The following is an 18,575-nucleotide window of genomic DNA, read 5'->3' as shown; positions in this document are numbered from 1 at the left end:
AGACAGGAGCCATGCTTTTTCTTTCTGTCTCTTCCAACTGAACCTGTTGTGGAAGTTCACTCACCTTCACCTTTCATTGGAACAACTTCTAACTATTTAAGCTAAGCTAAAGGGAGGAAACCATAAAAGAGAGAGACACTATTCTTAGAATATGTGTCATATATGAAAGCCACACACAACATGTCACTTAATTTTCACAAAAATCTTAGCATGCAGAGATTAGTGTCTGTTTTACAGATGAGAATACGGAGATTCAGAGAAATTAAGTAATTTTCCCTAAGGTTACCTAGCTGAGAACTTTTTTCTGTCCTAGAGTTGCTTAGATCTAGTAACTGAGTCCTGTGAAAAATGCTCATAAATCAGAGCTAAGCCTGTGTGGGTGTCTTCAACCTAGAGTTCTCTGTGCTGCTAGGGTTAAAAATGCCCCAGTATGGAACTCAGGAATGCCAAATCCTTATACAAATCAAATGCTAATGTATTTTTAATCCTTTTTCAGTTCCAGGGGGTCACCATTTTTTGTTCCTTTGTTTTGTTTTGAAGTTAAATGCCTGAGCCCCATTATTGGTCATGAGTTCTAAGCCCAAATGCCTTAAGGAATGGATCAGCAGAGACAAACACTTATGTTTTAGTACCTTATTAGAAAGTGCAATCCTAGGGAAGCAAGAGTGAGGGAAAGAATAAGGCAGAAAAGAGAGGAAATCCAAGGGGGTGAGAAGCTGCTGCTTCATGTAAAGTGTGGCTGATTGTTCAATCTCACAGGATCTCTTCCAGAGAGGTTGTATGAACTAACTGCATTTTAGGACAGGAAAGGTAGGAGAATTTATTCATCAGGATAGATAGATAGATAGATAGATAGATAGATAGATAGATGATAGACAGACAGACAGACAATGAAAGAGTTTATTTGAGCCAAGATTTTGAGGACACAGTAGATGCAAAATCTCAAAAGACTGAGAAGATGCTCCAGAAAATGGCAATTTTGCATTTCCTTTTGTGCATTAAGAATCGAAGGAGAAAACATAAGAAAGATACATGAAATCCATTGGTGGGCGATTAAGGAGGGGGAGGCGGGAGAGAAAACGAAGTGGGGAAGGGTGATCTCTAGGACTGGATAAAAAGCAAAATGGAGAAACACATCTTTTACGTTGGTGGGTACAGGATAGCTAATTAACTTTTACGGCACATAGAGATTGTTTGTGGGGACCAAGATAACAATGAGGCGTTCTGTAGTCTTGTGCTATGGTATCTGTACTTATCTCTTTTCTAAACCCCTTGAAGGCACATTTCAAAAGTCTGTTATCCTAGATGCATAAGAACAGTGGACAGGGCTCACCTAAGGTAAAGACTGACTTTTGCTAAGGCCTGGGAGGTGACCACCTGCCATGGCCTGCCCACTTAGGAATTTATTATGATCAGACCACCCTGTGTGGTTACTTTTGGTCACTGGATTTGTCAGGCCTGCCATGTGACCCCTCCCCGAACTTATCAGGTTTATTGTTCAAGATAGATCAATGGATGGGTAGACAGACGAAAAAATAGATCCTATTGAATTTTACATGTACTGTGGTTGATCATTTATGTGTCTACCTCCTTCGAGAGACTGCAAGTCTCCAGAGGGAAGAGTCACATGTTAAAGGCTTAGATTCAAACAGGAGTGGACTTTAATCCCAGCTTGAATGTGTACTAGCCCTATAGCCTTTGACAAGCCGCTCAGCTCCCCTGAGAATCAGTACATTCTTCTATAAAATGGGGATTATCCTATCTCCTCAAAGGTGGTTGAAGGGGATGGACGATAATAGCATGTGAAGAAAGGGTTTGGTATACAGCCTACTGTATAATAATAATATAATCTACCAAGCTATCATTATTTACCATACCACCAGGGCTTCTAATATGGTGCTTCACATGTTGGAGGCCCACAGTAAATACCTACATGTTTAATTCAGATGCTGTTTTATTCCATTTCTACTCCTAGTTTCTATTCTACTTCATAACCACCACAGCTTTCCTTTTTTAACTTTCTCTCACCAGTTTCCCTTAACCATATATTCATTGGGCTTCAATCCAGGTAATTAGCAACCAAAAGAGATTCATAAGATGATACGAGCCATGTACTATCTTCAAAGGAAAAGAACTGTAGAAATAAAATGGAATTTTAAAATTGATGTTCAAAACTGTCAACATACTAAATGTGCTGCCAGTTCTGAGCCTAAAATGCCAGGGACTATAGATGGAAAAATTTGAAGTAATGACATCACCTCTGTGCTTGTCAAGTGGGCCCGAATGGACATAATTATAAGGAAAATAGCAACTGGCCCTGCTGTTGAGTTGGAAATTTTCAGAACTGGTGTTATATCTCAAATCTGTTGAATAACAGAAGCCTGAGAGAAGAAATATTAAGATCCAGAAGCCAAAATATATGAGATTTCAACATACCTTCCTTGGAAGGTCTTAAGTGTTTACCTGTATTACAAGTTCTTTTTCTGAGAGGTTTTTTCTCCCTTTATTTATTAATCTGTGAAGTGTTAATTGTCTGTAACACTCCTCTGAAGAACCAAAAGCATCATAAACAAATCTGTCCTGACAATTCTAGTTGATTCCAAACATAAACAAGCTACTGCTAATTAATTTGTAAGCCTTCGAACAACTAAAGGAAAATTCTGAAGCGGGGGCGGGGGGGGGAATCACATTTAAAGTTAAGTTTTACTTGGAGACAGTTCTTTAGCCGCAAGGGAAGCAAAATAGTGTAGAATTTGGCCCGGTGATTCATCTAATAAATCATAATTGCTTGTATTTTCTTTCCCGTTTGCCTCGCAAAAGCTACTGGCAACGAATCCGTTCTGTATAGATGAACAGATTTAATTCGTTTGCTCTCACTTCCTACCGAAAGACATAGTCTTCAGCCAAACAACTGGCTATTGTGCAAATTATTAAGCAGCAGTCGACACAGGTGGGGAACTGGAGGTGTCAGATAAATCTCTCAAGTGAGCCACCTGCTTTTTTCACACATTCACCTTTAAAATGGAAGCTATATACAAATGGAACAGTACATGTGAAATGAAAGACACTTAAAAAACTTCCTTCAGGCAGATTCTGTCTTCACTACCATTTTGCACATGAGAGAACTGCAGATTTTGTGCTTGTTCTTGCAAATTTATTCTTTACATGGTGGATATTTATCTGCATTTATATAACCATCAATAATCCCAATTACACACAGTAGTTATTTGCTATATGTATCTGAACTGAATAAAATTAAATTAGATGTAATGAATACTTGCTATGTGTAAGACACCATGCTGTCCATTTAAGGAGTATGGAGACTAATACTTTTTTTTTTTAATCTGGGACCTCTGAGCAAACCCATGCGACTGCCTTGACCTAGACCAAGAGACCAATACTAGTTGAGGAGACACTGAAACTGATTTTTAAAACATGCCAGAGACGTGTTTTCTGGAGACAATAAAGAATGTGGTAGATAATCAACTTACGGCACATTTTAGGTATGTTACATCCTACTGGACAAGAAACTTCAAAATATCTCCAGGAATAAATTTGATTCAAAGTGTCTCTCATTTCCCACGTGCCGTGTAATTAGCATATGTAACAATGCCTCATACTTGTCTGGAACCTCATTCTTTACCAAGTTTATTTGTATCCCTTTACTCATTTGAAGTTAACAATTGCACAAGGAAAAGTAAAAGAAGAATTATTCTCATTTTAGGAGTAAGATAGAGGCCCAGGATAACTAACCAGGTGATCTGAGCTGGCAGCCCTGGTGTGCATATTCTAAATGTAGGCTCCCAGCTGAAAGTGCTGCTGTTAATTTACATTGATCTCATTAATTGCCATGCTGTACACTTCTTAGAACTGATTATTCATTATCCGTTCAGCATGCATCTTGAAAGTCTCTGTGATATCTCTACTCTAACCTCTTTTTCATTCCATCGTATGGGTGCTTGAGTCTCAAGGGTTAATATTTGTGTCTTTTTTTACGAGTATACAGTATCCTTGGGTAATGCCATCTGATCTCTCTGCTTCTAGTCCCATTTATGTGTTCATAACCCTGAAGACTGTGTCCTTATCCGTATTTCTGTCCTGAATCCCCACTACATATATCCAGTTGTCTACTAGATATCATCGTTTGGTTCTCATGGATAGAAGATGTTCCAAACGAAATTCATTGCCTTTCTCCATAACTCTTTCTTCTTCTGTCAGTAATTAATGACAACACCATGTAACTAATTGTTAGAATTCATGGGCATGTTCTTCAATTGTTCTTTCTAGTACCCGCTTCCCATGCGATCAGCCAGAGTATCATATCCATCGCTCCCTGTCCTCCATTACGAGTGTCTCACTTCAGCACCTTCTCACTTCTGATCTGTGTCTCTGTCGAGTCTTTTCTTAATTCTCTTTCCCCTCTCTTTCTGCGACCAGTTGTTTTGCAGTGATTTATGAATATTTTCATCAGGCTGGGCTTTTAGATGAATGTTCCTATGAGACTTATTCAATTCCATCGCTTAGCGGTGTTTCCAGGGCATAGTAACTGTTTCAGTAATTGTTTGCTGAATGAATGAATAGATGAATTACTCAAGAACTGGAGGAAAATGAAAAGGAGCTACTACACTATAAGACTAAGAAAAGCAAACAAACTAACCTCCATAGGAAAATAGATTTTTTTAATTAGCTTTATAATTCATACTACAAGAGATCTTTCAAAAACTCACCATGATATATGTCCTGAATGTTCCTTTCTTGGCTAAGATGAACTATAAAATGGCATGGTTTCCAAACTGACCAGAAGTTTACCTAACTCTGGATAGTCCTCAAATAGTTCTCTGTGGCAAAGATCATGACAAAGGATGACAAAAGGAGCTCCCAAACAAAGTAGTTATTTCAAGCGTTGTGTGGGCTCTTTTTAATGAATTTTCCATAAACGGAAACCCAGAGGGTCACTCATCATTCTGCATACCAAAGAGCAAGCTCAGTAGAATGGGACTGGCTGCACTGCCTAATGCAAGAATAAACTCGCTGGAGGAGGTGTATTCTTCCTTTGTGTTCTAAGAAGAAGTTTGTGCCAATACAATGCTATGGTCAGATCACTTGTCATCTGAGAAATGTCCATCTCAGTAGCTTTGGACAAGAGCTAGTCTTAGCAAAAGAAGGAAAAGTCAGTGTCCATTCATCTGGACTGTGGGAAGGCTTTGGCTGATCTTTTAACTCTATGCTCTTGAGTCTGAATGAAAAATTAGCACTTTAGGGCTTACTTTCGTACAATGCATGAAGGCTATGGCATAAGTGAGAGCATTTGGTAAATGTTAAAGGATTTGGGCGAAAAACAGTATTCTATGGCACAGGCTTTGGGTCTGGATTCTGCTCCACTAATTATTGTGACTTGGGATGGTTAATTACTCATTCCAAGACTCGTTTTTGTAGCTGGTAGAGACTTGATGATGATAATAAAAGATCCTAAAGTATGTACAAGCCAATATAGAAAGATTAATTTTAGTCCATTGCCTTGTACAGTATAGAGATTTAATGTGTGTGTGTGTGTTACAATGAACTAGACGAAACAAAATTCCATCTTCGTATTGCCCATTTTTGCTGCCTGCACATAGCATTATCATGTCCTTCTACTTTGTAAATATGGAGAATTTTCATTAGAAATTTTAAGTGTTTGAGATTAAGAATTGGGTGATCAACTGAAAAATAAGTTCAAGTCTTTAATAATAAAAAAAATTATACACATAAATCTTAAATATTTTCTTTTGACTGAAAACATTTAAATAAGCATTTATTCACCTGTGTGTTGAGAACTGGTCCAGGCTTTTCTTGGAATCTGTGTTTGCTAACTAGTGTCCTAGGCTGCCTTTCTTACACAAGCCTAACCTGTAATGTATGACCCATTCATTTAGGTTTTGGCGCTTAAAGACATTTCTGAAACAAATTGATTATGTAATCATTCTAGATATTTATTCCATTTTGTTTTTATAATTGACTCAATATCCCAAATTCACAGTAGATTTTTTTTTTTTGTAGCGCATCCTTGCCAAGTCATCCCCAGAGCATTCCATTTACTTTTTATACAAAAATAATTCTTTTTTCACACTCATGCTTATTGGTTTACATACTAGTCAATTGAATTACCTAACACTAGAACTAAAGCATATATAGGTACATATATACAATGAGCATAAGCAGATTCAGCACCAGACAACTCACTTTTGTTAAGCGTGCAACTCCATTGGTAAAAGCAGACAGGAGATGGCATTACAGAGGAGAGGGCAGAGCGGAGAATTTAGGGTGCTGGCACATCCTCAGTTTTGCTGAGGATGCGGAAGGCATGGGTGAATCTGACAAGTGGAGAATGGTTAAGAGAGTTCTGCAGCAAAAAGGGGTTTCATAAATTAAGCAGTAGAGCAAGAAGTAGGAAGGGGGTTAGAACAAGGTATGTTTCCAAGTTCATTGACTAATTAAGCTCTGTCAAACCACAGAATGTGACAATACCAGAGCTAGAAAATGCTTTAGAGAACAACTGAATTCAACCTACCTACCACCTTCACCCACTGCCATCATCTGCTAACCTTCGATAGATGAGGAAAGATAGTTGGGTTTGAAACAGAAACTTCTTTAACATTGTCCAACATTAAAAACAGAAGGCGAGGAGAAGAACACAGCTATTGGAGATGGAGCCTTTCAAGATAAGAGGCATGATGGGTTTGGGACTACTTCCTGGACTGGTGAGAAGCACTAGATTGGAGGTCGTTCGGATTCCCTTTGGCACAAGTGGTCTACATCAAAGATGAACAGATAGGAAATGGGAAGAGGAAGAAAGAAAAAACAGAGAAAATTCCATCAAATTTTTTTAAAAGTCAAGCATGAAACACCAAAAAACAGTGGCTTCTTCTTCAAAAAGCACTTCATGCTTCTGCAAACACGCCTATGCACACATCTTAGCTTTTGCAGATGCTCTTGTTAGTTTTTAACTTGTCCACTGGCAAACGAAATGGAGCCAACGTTAAGATGACCTGTTTTCCCCTGGCATCTTCCTCATTGCTTTTCCAGGAAATGCAAAGGAAGTAAGAGAGGGGACTGATGAGGAGTTCTATTAATCTCGTCCATCCTCTGTACAATGACTAGTTTCAGAAATTCTATGTGGGAATTGGGGCTAACCAGAGATGGAGACCTAAACATCCACTTTTGGCCACATAGAGTTCTGTCTTCTACCAAAGTGGAAAATTTTCAAATAAAACAGAGAGGCCCAATGGAACTTGCTGAAAACAAGTTTGCAGTTCCTCAAGGCTTTCTGATTTTTAAAACTACATATGATAATTCCATGCAGTGGCCTTGGAGAAATTACCTTCACTAACAGAATTGCTCTGTAATCTTTAAGTCAGCCTTATTTGTTTTCCTCCATGGATTTCTTTCACCTCAACTTCTCTGTATTTTTGAAGAAATGGCAATAAATTTCTAAAGCATGGCCATGTCCAATTGCCTAGAAAAATACAAATCGATTCAGCATTCTCGGTCTGATCTTATATTTGAGTGGCTCCTTCCAGTCAGGAACATGGACACCATCTGCGGGGTTTCCCACCCCATCAGCATCACTTCTTGGTCAGGGAGGAGAGAGTCAGCACTGACAAATGAGAGAGCATAACTGGACCACGCCGAATGGGAAAGGGGGAATGACGGGAAGTCGGGAAGTTGGGCGGGGCGGGGCTCACTCAGCAGTAGCATGCAAGACAAAGGCCTCCCTCTGGACCTTTGGGCCAGGCCTCTTGAAGGTAACCAAACCTTCAAAGTTGAACAGCAAGAGAAAAAAGCATTTCTTATCGATTTCCTTGTCTTTTCAAGTCGCACCAGGAAAACGTCATTCCTAGCATTGAGGATTTTAGAAATGTCTAAATATTTCTAAATATTTAGATCCACCACACGGGGGGCTTTGAATGATGTAGCATAATATATTCAAATGACCAAGAAGTGACTTCGTGTTGCTTTGTTTCCTTCAAAACACCAATTGTTATTTGTGATCATTTGTTTCTTTGCTTCTCTGCCGTCTGCTGCCTCACTAGACTGTAAGCCCCTTGCAGGAAAGAACCATCTTTGTTTTGTGCACCACTCTATGTTACACCCCTTCTGTGACGCCTGGCCTACAGCAGGTACTCGATAAATGCATGTTGAGTGAATAGATTCATTTCTGAAAACTCTAGAGCAAACCAGAACTTTCACCTTATTCTGGCCCACTTCCTTCCCTAATGTCATCCGACTTTGACTGAGCCAATAAGAAACCCCAGGAAGACACAAGAACATATTTCCCCCAGAAATCCTCAGGTATGGGGGTGTCTTGAAAAGACCGCCAAAGCAGTCCTGGGTTTGCACTGTATTAGGATTCCTTTACATCATGGCACTCTGAAAATCGTTCTTGGTTGAAAGGTCCAGGGCCCTATGTGAACTATTTGGTTCATTTTCTTCTGGTTTATCCGGTCATATAGCAAGCCTTGACACTTGTTTTCCAATAAGAAGTGAATAAAATTACTTAAATTAAAATGTCCAAGTACTTATGAAAAAAGCCATTCTTTATTTTTGTCACTCCTAATTTCCAAGGCTTTGCTGTTTCCTTAGCTTGGTATGCATTTCTCAGGTCAAGGGGTTTCTGTGAAATTTCCTGAATTCTACAGACTTTGGAAACATTTCTTGTGTTTGGCTTGACACCTCTCTGAAGCCTGAAAATAGCCAGTGTTGATCCCTTTACCAAAAACAAATAATAAAAACCAAACAAACCATCCCCTACACACACACACACACACATACACACAACCACTGTTTCTTCTGACTGTGTCTTTCCTGTGATTAGTGTGAAGAGCTACTTCAGTGCTCCCTAGAAGACCCTTTGAGATCTAGAATATGAGAATGAATGCCCAGGTGGAGTTGCTCACCCAAATAGGACCCTTGCCTGCAAAAGATTCATTTTGCTTCATAGAATTCTTCCTGCAATGTGTGTGGAAACGCCCCAAACCCTGCCTGCTCCCTAAAGTTTTTCCCAGTTAACCTGAAGAGAGGTGGTCATTTAATATTCTAGACATTGTTGACCTATGAGAGTCAAGACTAGGTCATGTGATGTTCGGGAGGAAACATCGGTCCTAAAATTCTAGGACTCTATCCAGCAGATCGCAAGCTCATGGGGACAGGGACTGTGTCCTACTCACCAGCACATCCCTGGTATAGTCCTGGTGAGCATTCAACACATATCTGTGAAATGAAGGAAGGATCAGACGACTGCTGATGTAATCATACGATCTTCGCACATCACCAACTCTTTGCTTCACTGTGTGTTTGGAACCATTACGTCTCAGAATGGTTGAACTAACAGAGAGATATCGTCTAGTCCTAAGCTTGGTTCCTGTGTCCTCCCCATTCACCTCCATGTTTCCAATTTCTTTCTCTGCCTCATTTTTTTAAACAACACTTCTAACCTAATTTATCTGTAGTTTGTTACTTATTTTCTTACCCTCCCCCACCCCCAATTGGATTTAAATTCCACAAGAGCAGAGTTTCTTGCCTGTTTCAGTCACTGCTTTATCCCAATGACTCAGAACAGAGCTCGGCACCTATAAAGGCTCAATAACTACTCGTCAAGTGAATAAAAAAATAACTATTGAATATGGACTCCATACATCAGAATCACTACAAGAGTTTTTCTTAAATCCCAGCCCCGATTCCATACCTGTGAAATCAGAATGTTTAGAGATGTGGATACGAGGCATCTACATTTTTATCAAGGAATCTGAGAGAGCTGTTCTGAAAACCACTTGTTCACACAATTCAATCATCTAGAGATCAATGAAGTCCAGGGAGATCACGTGGGTCATTTAGTGGTGCATCTGACTGTAATAAGTTTCATTCTAACGGGCTTTTTACTCCTATCACCTAGGAGCTGAATCGACTTGGTAGGTGTGCTGCCATTATCATCTTGGTCTTTGAGTTTAAGCTAACAGAGGCGAGAATTATGGCTCCTGAACTTACTTAGTGGTGCAGCTCAGTAGGCAGGAAGGTCATGAGGCTTCAGATCGTAAAAGACTCTAAGCCTAATGATGCCTTTGCACAGAAGAACCACCCTATTTCCATGCTAACATGCCACTATTTCCCTTTCTTCTAGTTCTTGGACATCTCTATGAAATGGACCACCCAGGAAACATTTCCTCCAAAGTACCTACATTATGACCCAGAAACCTCTCGCCAGCTAACGTGTGACAAATGTCCTCCTGGCACCTACCTAAAACAACACTGTACGGCAAGGCGGAAGACCATGTGTGCCCCTTGTCCCGACATGCACTACACGGACACCTGGCACACCAGTGACGAGTGTCTGTACTGCAACTTAGTGTGCAAGGAGCTGCAGTACGTCAAGCAGGAGTGCAACCGCACCCAGAACCTCAAGTGCGAATGTGAGGAAGGGCGCTACCTCGAGGTGGAGTTCTGCCTGAAGCACAGGAGCTGTCCCCCTGGGGCCGGAGTGCTGCAGGCCGGTACGTGTCAGCTTTCCACTCGCGGCGAAATTAATTAGCATTGTACGAAGTCACACGGGAGGGAAAGTTTCAGGGAACACTTTTGTCTGATGACATTATAGGATAGCAAATTGCAAAGGTAACGGGACCTGCCAGGTATGTACTACGATTCTGGATTGCCGCCAAAGGACCGTTTCTCAGAGGAATACTCCGCCACCACAGGGCAATTTAGTGACAAATCTCAAATGCAACAAATTGCTCTCTAACGAGATACATGATGGATTGCTTTTTCAAAGAGACACACTCTAAGTTACACTGTTTATGGTTGATATGTACCTCCATGTTTCTCTTCAGCATGGACGGCTTCAAACTGCGATGCTTTTTGATAAACCTCAGAAATCTTAATTGATACCAAGAGAGTAATTATGCTCATATTAACGAGACTCTGGAGTGCTGACAATGAGTAGTTATAATTAATTATGCAAAAAATGAGAATGGTTAGGGGAAATGCACTTCATTATAAAAAATGAAGCTAGTTTTTCCCTGGGCATGGGGGTTGAGTGTCTGGGAGGATAAAGACTATAGCAGTATCTCATCAGTGAGCTTATTCTTTATCTTAGGCGAAACAGATTGTCAGGCCGACAGTAAGCACTTGTCTACGAACCAAGCACTTTTTCTTTCTAGGGTAAGGCCGCCGTGCATTGAATCTTTTAAAGCTGCAACCCACTTTTTTTTCTACCACATTCATGAAGCTTCAGTGTAGTCTGTATCTTCACATAGTCTCATAGCTTGGGAAAATTAAGAGTAATTCACTTACTTTTGAGGAGAAAGTAGTAGTTGCTATAGATTCTGATCACGGTTTGTAGCAGTGCTATTCAACTTCTGCGCCATTGACATTTCGGGTTGGATTTTCTTTTTCTGAGGCAGCTGTCCTGTGCGTTGTGGAGCGTTCAGCAGCATCCCTGGTCTCTAGCCACTAGATGCTAATAGCATTCCTCCCCCAGTTGCGACAACCAAAAATGTCTCCAGACATTACCAGTTGTCCCCTGATGGCAAAATCAACCCTGCAGACAACACCGGTTTAGCAAGTGCAAATTATTTGTAACTATTTTAACTTTCAGAAGTTATGATATACAGAGTCTAAATTATTAGATGATAAATTATAAAAGGAAACATTAAAAATCGAAATATATTATTTCCTAAGTTATGAACCTTATTATAAAATTAATCACAGAAGATCCAAATTGTATGAGTTCCTTAAAATGCCTCTAGCATGAGTATTTGAGGGAGCAATTGGTGATACTTCCCAGTTTTTTTGGATATTTTGGGACTCAAAAGCACAGCCAACTTGTGTGTGTGTGAGAGAGGGAAGCCCATCCAATAAAAACAAATTAATTTAATTCAATTCAGTAAGTTGTATATGTAGGAAAATTAATTAAGGGACTATGCAGCTTGGGAACTAGAAAGCTTTGAAAAATAATGAAAATAGCAAGGATTTTTCTCACATAAGCATGGAAATCTCTTTGTAGAATGTAGTAACCGGCAGCCAGAGGACTTAGGACAAAGATAAACATTTTATTTTGTGGCACCACGGTAGGGTTTATTTACCTCTTTCTCCCTAAAAACCCAGACAAGTTCCTCATGGAAGAGGTTTCTAGCGCAAAGAGAAGGAAGGACTATGCAAGGTTGTTTTAAAAATTATTTAATAACCATTCCTTTCCTTTGCTGTTTTGAAGTCAGATTGTCTCTTCTCCATATTTTATTTACTTCACTCTATTTGTTAGTCCTGTAACTCCTATGTAATTACTTATGGCTAGCATGGTGAAATTTTCAACTATAAAACAGAACTCCTCTCGTGATTATGATATTTTACCTTTTGCCTGCAAGATTATACTTTTTATGTTTCCACTGATATTAATAAAGGCAAAATCATCTACTTAGATGAATAAGTCTTTCTTTATAAAAAGTTATTTCGATTATAAAAGAAGAAGGTCCTCTTCAGGAAGGTCACTATTTAAAACCTCCAAAGTATTAAGAAACTTTAGTTCTATCATTTTTGGATTTCTTGTTAAAAGACTGGAAAGGCTAAACTACCTGAAAGAACGTCTCAGACCAATGACCTCATCAGAAAGCATGCAAGGACCCAAGCCATCAACATGTATCTGAAGAACAACAAGATTCTTCTCCGTGTACTTGGCTTTTCAGAACCCATGGCGCTTGGCAAAGGGAGGCTTGGATCCAGATGTCCAAGTCCACTTATTCCCAGAACATTAGCAATGAAAGAGCACCATGGACTCGCTTTGCTTATGATATTGTAGGAACTGGAGTGGAGTTGGATCCCGTTGAAGGAGAGGAGTATAATACAAAGTTCTTTTTAAAATAATAGACCTCTTTGTAAGTTGGTTCCTAAAATGCCACTGCAACCCTGGGCATGGTATTTAATACAGAAAGGTTTCCTCCTGTGGTTTCCCACGTCCTTTTTTTCCTGCCAGCCCTTCACCATTCATTGGTCGATGTATCGTTAATCCCTTTAATAGGAGATCAAACTAGTACTAAACCATTTCACTCTTTTTTTTTTTTCCTTCTGGTTTTGATACAGTGAGGTGGGAGGTTTGAATTCTTAATAATTGAAGTTTATTAACTTCTTGTAGCTTTCATTATTTGTCCCTTTTGTACTTGTTATCTTTCATTAGCCAGAATTGTCCTGTAAAAGCTACATTTGAATATTGATGTCTAAATCTGTTCAACTAGCTTACACTAGATGGAGGTATTTTCATATGCAAATACACTGTAATGTATGATTTATCCGTGAATAATAGAGTCAAGGCTTTGAAGGTATTTATTTTTAATAACATCTTTCGTTGTTGACTGGTTCAAGTTTGCCTACCAACGATTTCTCCAGATTCGTCAAGTATCTTTCCACCATGAAATAAAATGCCCTTGCAGGCACCCTTCCCTGAGATTTTAACGACTATACTCTGATAAAACTCAACCGTTTAAGTTAGCGGTATATCATCTTCCATTTACTGTGCAGCTTAACTGCAGGGTTACGGCAGCCAACTTTACTGCCACCTTCAAAAGTTTATTATAATGTTGTAAATTTTTACTTCTCAAGGTTAGCATACCTATGAGTGCTTCAAAATTAGGATTCAGGAAAGAAAGAACTTCGGTAGGCACCGAGTGGAAATTAATGACGCGCGTTCAGCAGGTACTGATTTTGAAGAGAAATATTATAGCAGTTACATAACAGTCATCTTCATGACATTCCAGGATAATTGCGTGAAGAATATGGTGGACAACAAGACCTGCTGACACTCTGGCAGAGACAGGACTAATGAATAGCCCACCCTTCTATCCTTTCCTCTCACATTTCACAAGTGTCTCGTAGGTAACAGACTCGTGTTTGTATTACGAGGAAGGGAGATCGCCTAAGGGACTAATTCTGGAAGTTTTCTTCTCTCTACTGAAGTGAGAAATAAGAATGCCTAAAGTTTTGTACAACATTAATAGTAAAACACCGGTAGTAGAAACCAAGGGAAAAGTCTTTCCAAAACTGTTAAAAGGGTATCTGCTGTGAAAGTATTTGAGAAGAATGCGCTAAGTTGTTTGATGTTTTCTGTAGGAACCCCAGAGCGAAACACGGTTTGCAAAAGATGTCCAGATGGGTTCTTCTCGAATGAAACGTCATCTAAAGCACCCTGTAGAAAACACACAAACTGCAGTGCCTTAGGTCTCCTTCTGAGTCAGAAAGGAAATGCAACACATGACAACATATGTTCTGGAAACAGTGAGCCGACTCACAAATGCGGAATAGGTAATTATAAATCAGCCTCTGCACCACCTCTGCATTGATTACAAGACCTTCTGGCCACCTTCTTAGTCAAACTTACATTTCCCTTTTCTTGAATTTTAACCAGCTAAGGATATCCTCTGTGCATCACTGCTAAAGCCACAACTCAAAAAAGTCTTCATCATCTCATGGATCATGCTCCAAACCCTGACTTTCTTCCTTTCACACTTGACTCAAATCTTAACTGTGGGGAAAAGGGTGTCGTAAAGGTTACGTCTGAGGTCAAATGATCAGTGTCCAAATTGCAGAATTTTTTGTTATGCATGTTTATCACTTTTAAGAATACCTGTATTATGACCCAAAGTATAAATTGGCATCTAAGAAGCACGGTGACATAAAATGATGACACATTAGAAATGTAACATTGGCTTCGTTACCTATGGTATTGCTGCACCTGTTACATGGAAGTTCAAGTTCCTTGCGTTGTCTTAAACTCTTTATTCAGAAAATCTCCAGCTCCAAGCGCAAGTTATCTGAATGCATACCATGTCGCTGATGATACTTCTCTGGTCAGTGTTCTTACTCTGTCATCCCTACCTCTAGACTAATCTCACACTTTCTACCAAGGACTCATTACACCAAGGATAATCTGTCTTTTAGCATTTAGCCAAACAATGTCATGAACTAGCTTGATTCTCCCCAACATCCGTTTATTTGACATGGAAGTGTATGAAGCATAGGAAAGTGGGTTGGGAGATTTAAGTTTTGATTCAGTTCCAACATTTTTTCACTGTGTCACTGAAATTTTAGACAAGTCATTTAGCCTTTCTGCTTTCTTATCTAAAAAAAAAAATGGAATAAGGGAAAGAATAGTAAGAAGAATGACTTCTACCTTTAACATTCTCTTTAATCCATTGAGCACGTACCATATGTCAGGTACTTCGCTATACGGGCAGAGCCAGGATTCCAACCCAGGCCTGATGAATCCAAAGACAAATTCTTAATCCATGGAATTACCTGGAAACTTAGGCCATTGTACCATTTGTTTTGTGTGACTATCTTTTCATTTAATATATGCTTCTACATATGTATATATATAGTCTTATTCCTAAAGGCAAACTATATGTTTGTGTATGTATAGAAATTAATACACAATTTCAGATTACTTTCAAGCTCCTTTGAAAGCAATGATTATATTTGTTTTGATACTTATTTTGAAGTATCTTGTAGGCACTAGGTAAACCTCAACAGAACATTAATATTTACATTACATCACAGACTTTTTTGCTGCAATTTTATAGCAATATTAATTCTTATTAGACATCTATTAAACTTTCTCCCCTAAAATGCCCTAAAAGAACATTAAAAAGGACATCAACCCAGTTAGGTTGATAATTTGTCACGAAAACCAGCCAATAGGTTGATTTTATTCAAACTTTACATTTTGGCATATCATGTTTTGGAAAATCCAATTGTGTGGGTTTTTTTTTTTTTTTTTTAAGTTTGATTTTTGGCCAATAGATTTCCAAGAATCCAATCATTGAATAAATTTTCTTGGTTTTCTCACCTTCCTTTAGATGTCACCCTGTGTGAGGAGGCGTTGTTCAGATTTGCCATTCCTACCAAATTTACCCCCAACTGGCTCAGTGTCCTGGTAGAAAACCTGCCTGGCACCAAAGTCAATGCAGAGAGCGTGGAGAGGATAAAACGGCGGCACAACTCGCAAGAACAGACTTTCCAGCTGCTGAAGTTATGGAAACATCAAAACAAAGACCAAGATATGGTCAAGAAGATTATCCAAGGTATGGTAGGTAACCTGAGATAAACGAGTCGATCAGAAATCAAAGACGCCCATTTCTCATGAAACAGGAACAGACTACCTGTGTGGTTGTGTGGGTAATGTTTCCCTTCTGGGATTATTGTTGGACTGAAAGAGTTTCCACAATGTGACGGGACAGACAATGTTCCAGAGCAGCTATGCGGGGTTCTGTTCTCAGCTCCTCCACATCCTACCTCCTTTACTTTTTAAAGAGTATGAAGAAGACACAATCCATGTCAAGCACAGGGCTAGACCTCAGGAAATCTGCCTCTATATCCCTTATCAGTTTTATTAGCATCCTCACTGACTTCCCTAGAAGTTCTTTAACTACTTTAAATCTTTCTCTGCATTTCTACAGCTATGCTGTATTTATTTGGTAATGCTCTCCAGAGAGCCTCTAAGTGTCTTAGAGATACTTCTCATTAATCCTCAGAACATAACCTATTTTAAAATTACCATTTTAATAGCATATGTTGTAAGGATTAATGAGATAGGGTTTGTAAAGTGTTTGAGCTTCTTGGAGGAAAGGGCTAGATAAAACAAAGTACTCTCAGGTTTTAGAGTTTTATAAAGATTCTCCTTTAGAAACTGTGTGCATGTGTTATGATGGGAGAGAATCCAAAGGGGAAAGTGAGTTCCTTAGAGTGTAGACCGTAAGCTTTAGGTTATATAGGGGAAAGAGTTCTGACTTCAGTTAGCAATAGGAGGACGTGTCAGAAAAAAAATAAGGGAGTTGTTTTCATAATACAGACAATGTCAATGAGAAATCCAGTCTTCTTGTCACTGTAGTTAAATGACTGAATCCTACACTACCGTAAAAGTCTCACACGTCTGAAGCTGAGGCAACAGATGTTAGGAGACTAACACATTTGACGGCTGAATGCTTTCACTTGTGCAAAAGCGTAAACTTTCTTCTGTTTTTGGCAAACAAAATGTATTCTTTGAAAGTATAATTAGCCTTGAAGCAAAAAGAAAAAGAAATAGAGGTTCAGAGACTGTTAGAATCGGAAGGGACCAAATTCCTATTTTATAAATGAGGACATTTCAGCTCAGAAAGATGAATTGACTTGCCTTAGGGCTCACAGATATTAAATGACTCATGTCGTTAATAGAAACATTAGTTACTTTCTCTTATGTTTATGTCCTAGCTCATTACCGAAATATTCTCTAGGCTGTATATATCATCCTATTCCTTGGCCTCAATTTATTGGGTTTTTAGATTTTCTCTGTGGTAGTAATCCTCTGGTGCCATTTATTAAAGACTATTTGAAGCAACTAACTCTTTTTAAATAGTGCATTTATCAGATATCAACTAGCGAAAGTTTATATTACAAAATAACTAACTTGAATACTTTGTTTTTCTAAAATGTTATCGCGTTTATTTCTCAAACTTTTTTTTTTTTTTTGAAAACTGAGAATGATGCGCCCATAGTTTTATACTGGTAATTTCAAAATTAGGGCTTCTCACAATGCTTTGTTGGATGCCTAGTATAGCATATTATCTTATGATAACACGAAGTAATATTTATCTCAGTTCTTAGAAATAACTAGCATCACTTAAGCCCTCATTTAAAAAAGGGAAAAGGAAAAAGATATCCTCAAAGTTATGAAGCTTAGAAAACCTTGGCCTCAGGGTAGTTTTGTGCTGGCATTAGAAGAATGTACGTGATGTGAACATGTCTGTGTTTTTGCTCTATGCAGATATTGACCTCTGTGAAAACAGCGTGCAGAGACACATCGGGCATACAAACCTCACCTTCGAACAGCTCCGCAGCTTGATGGAAAGCTTGCCAGGGAAGAAAGTTACAACAGAAGACATTGAGAAAACAACAAAGACATGCAAATCGAGTGAGCAGGTCCTGAAGCTGCTCAGCCTGTGGAGAATGAAAAACGGCGACCAGGACACTCTGAAGGGCCTAATGCACGCGCTGAAGCACCTGAAAACATACCACTTTCCCAAAACTGTCACTCAGAGTCTGAAGAAGACCATCAGGTTCCTTCACAGCTTCACGATGTACAGATTGTATCAGAAGCTATTTTTAGAAATGATAGGGAACCAGGTCCAATCAGTAAAAGTAAGCTGCTTATAACCAAAAATGGTCATCAAGCTGTTTCCTCATAATGGACCAGACCCAATGGATGAGTAAACTGTTTCTCAGGCACTTGAGGGGGTAAAATGATTTCTTTCTCATCACCAAAGACTGTATTTGGCCCCAGGGCATTAAAAAAAAAAAAAAAGCAAAAGGCTATGGTGTGGAGAAAGAACTAACTTCTCCCCCAAAAGTTCATTAAACCCCAAATAGTTTATTCAACCAACAGATCTGGTCCAACATCTACTGACTATATTTTCTCTTATTACTGTTTGCAGTAATTCAACTGGAAATAAGAAACTAGACTCTAGACTCCATTGTGCCTTACTAAATATGGGAATGTCTAACTTAAATAGCTTTGAGATTTCAGC

The 18,575-nt window shown here is 39.0% G+C and overlaps 1 protein-coding gene across 2 annotated transcripts in view; it reads left to right on the top strand.

Annotated features, from left to right (window-relative positions):
• The window catches only part of TNFRSF11B (TNF receptor superfamily member 11b), a 34,704-nt gene extending 16,352 nt beyond the window's left edge, over nucleotides 1-18,352 (top strand). For both annotated transcript variants that reach the window (XM_016147505.2, XM_016147496.2), the window contains 4 exons: nucleotides 10,157-10,526; nucleotides 14,128-14,319; nucleotides 15,873-16,097; nucleotides 17,816-18,352. In XM_016147505.2, coding sequence (XP_016002991.2) covers nucleotides 10,157-10,526; nucleotides 14,128-14,319; nucleotides 15,873-16,097; nucleotides 17,816-18,204 — 1,176 coding nt within the window. In that variant the 3' untranslated portion in view covers nucleotides 18,205-18,352. The remainder of the gene's footprint in view (nucleotides 1-10,156; nucleotides 10,527-14,127; nucleotides 14,320-15,872; nucleotides 16,098-17,815) is intronic.
• The last annotated feature ends 223 nt before the right edge of the window (nucleotides 18,353-18,575 follow it).

Source organism: Rousettus aegyptiacus, unplaced genomic scaffold, assembly GCF_014176215.1.
Source record: "Rousettus aegyptiacus isolate mRouAeg1 unplaced genomic scaffold, mRouAeg1.p scaffold_m13_p_15, whole genome shotgun sequence".
NCBI classification, from domain to species: domain Eukaryota; kingdom Metazoa; phylum Chordata; class Mammalia; order Chiroptera; family Pteropodidae; genus Rousettus; species Rousettus aegyptiacus.
The sequence above is the reverse complement of the archived record's forward strand: the minus strand, read 5'-3'. Positions and strand labels throughout refer to the sequence as shown.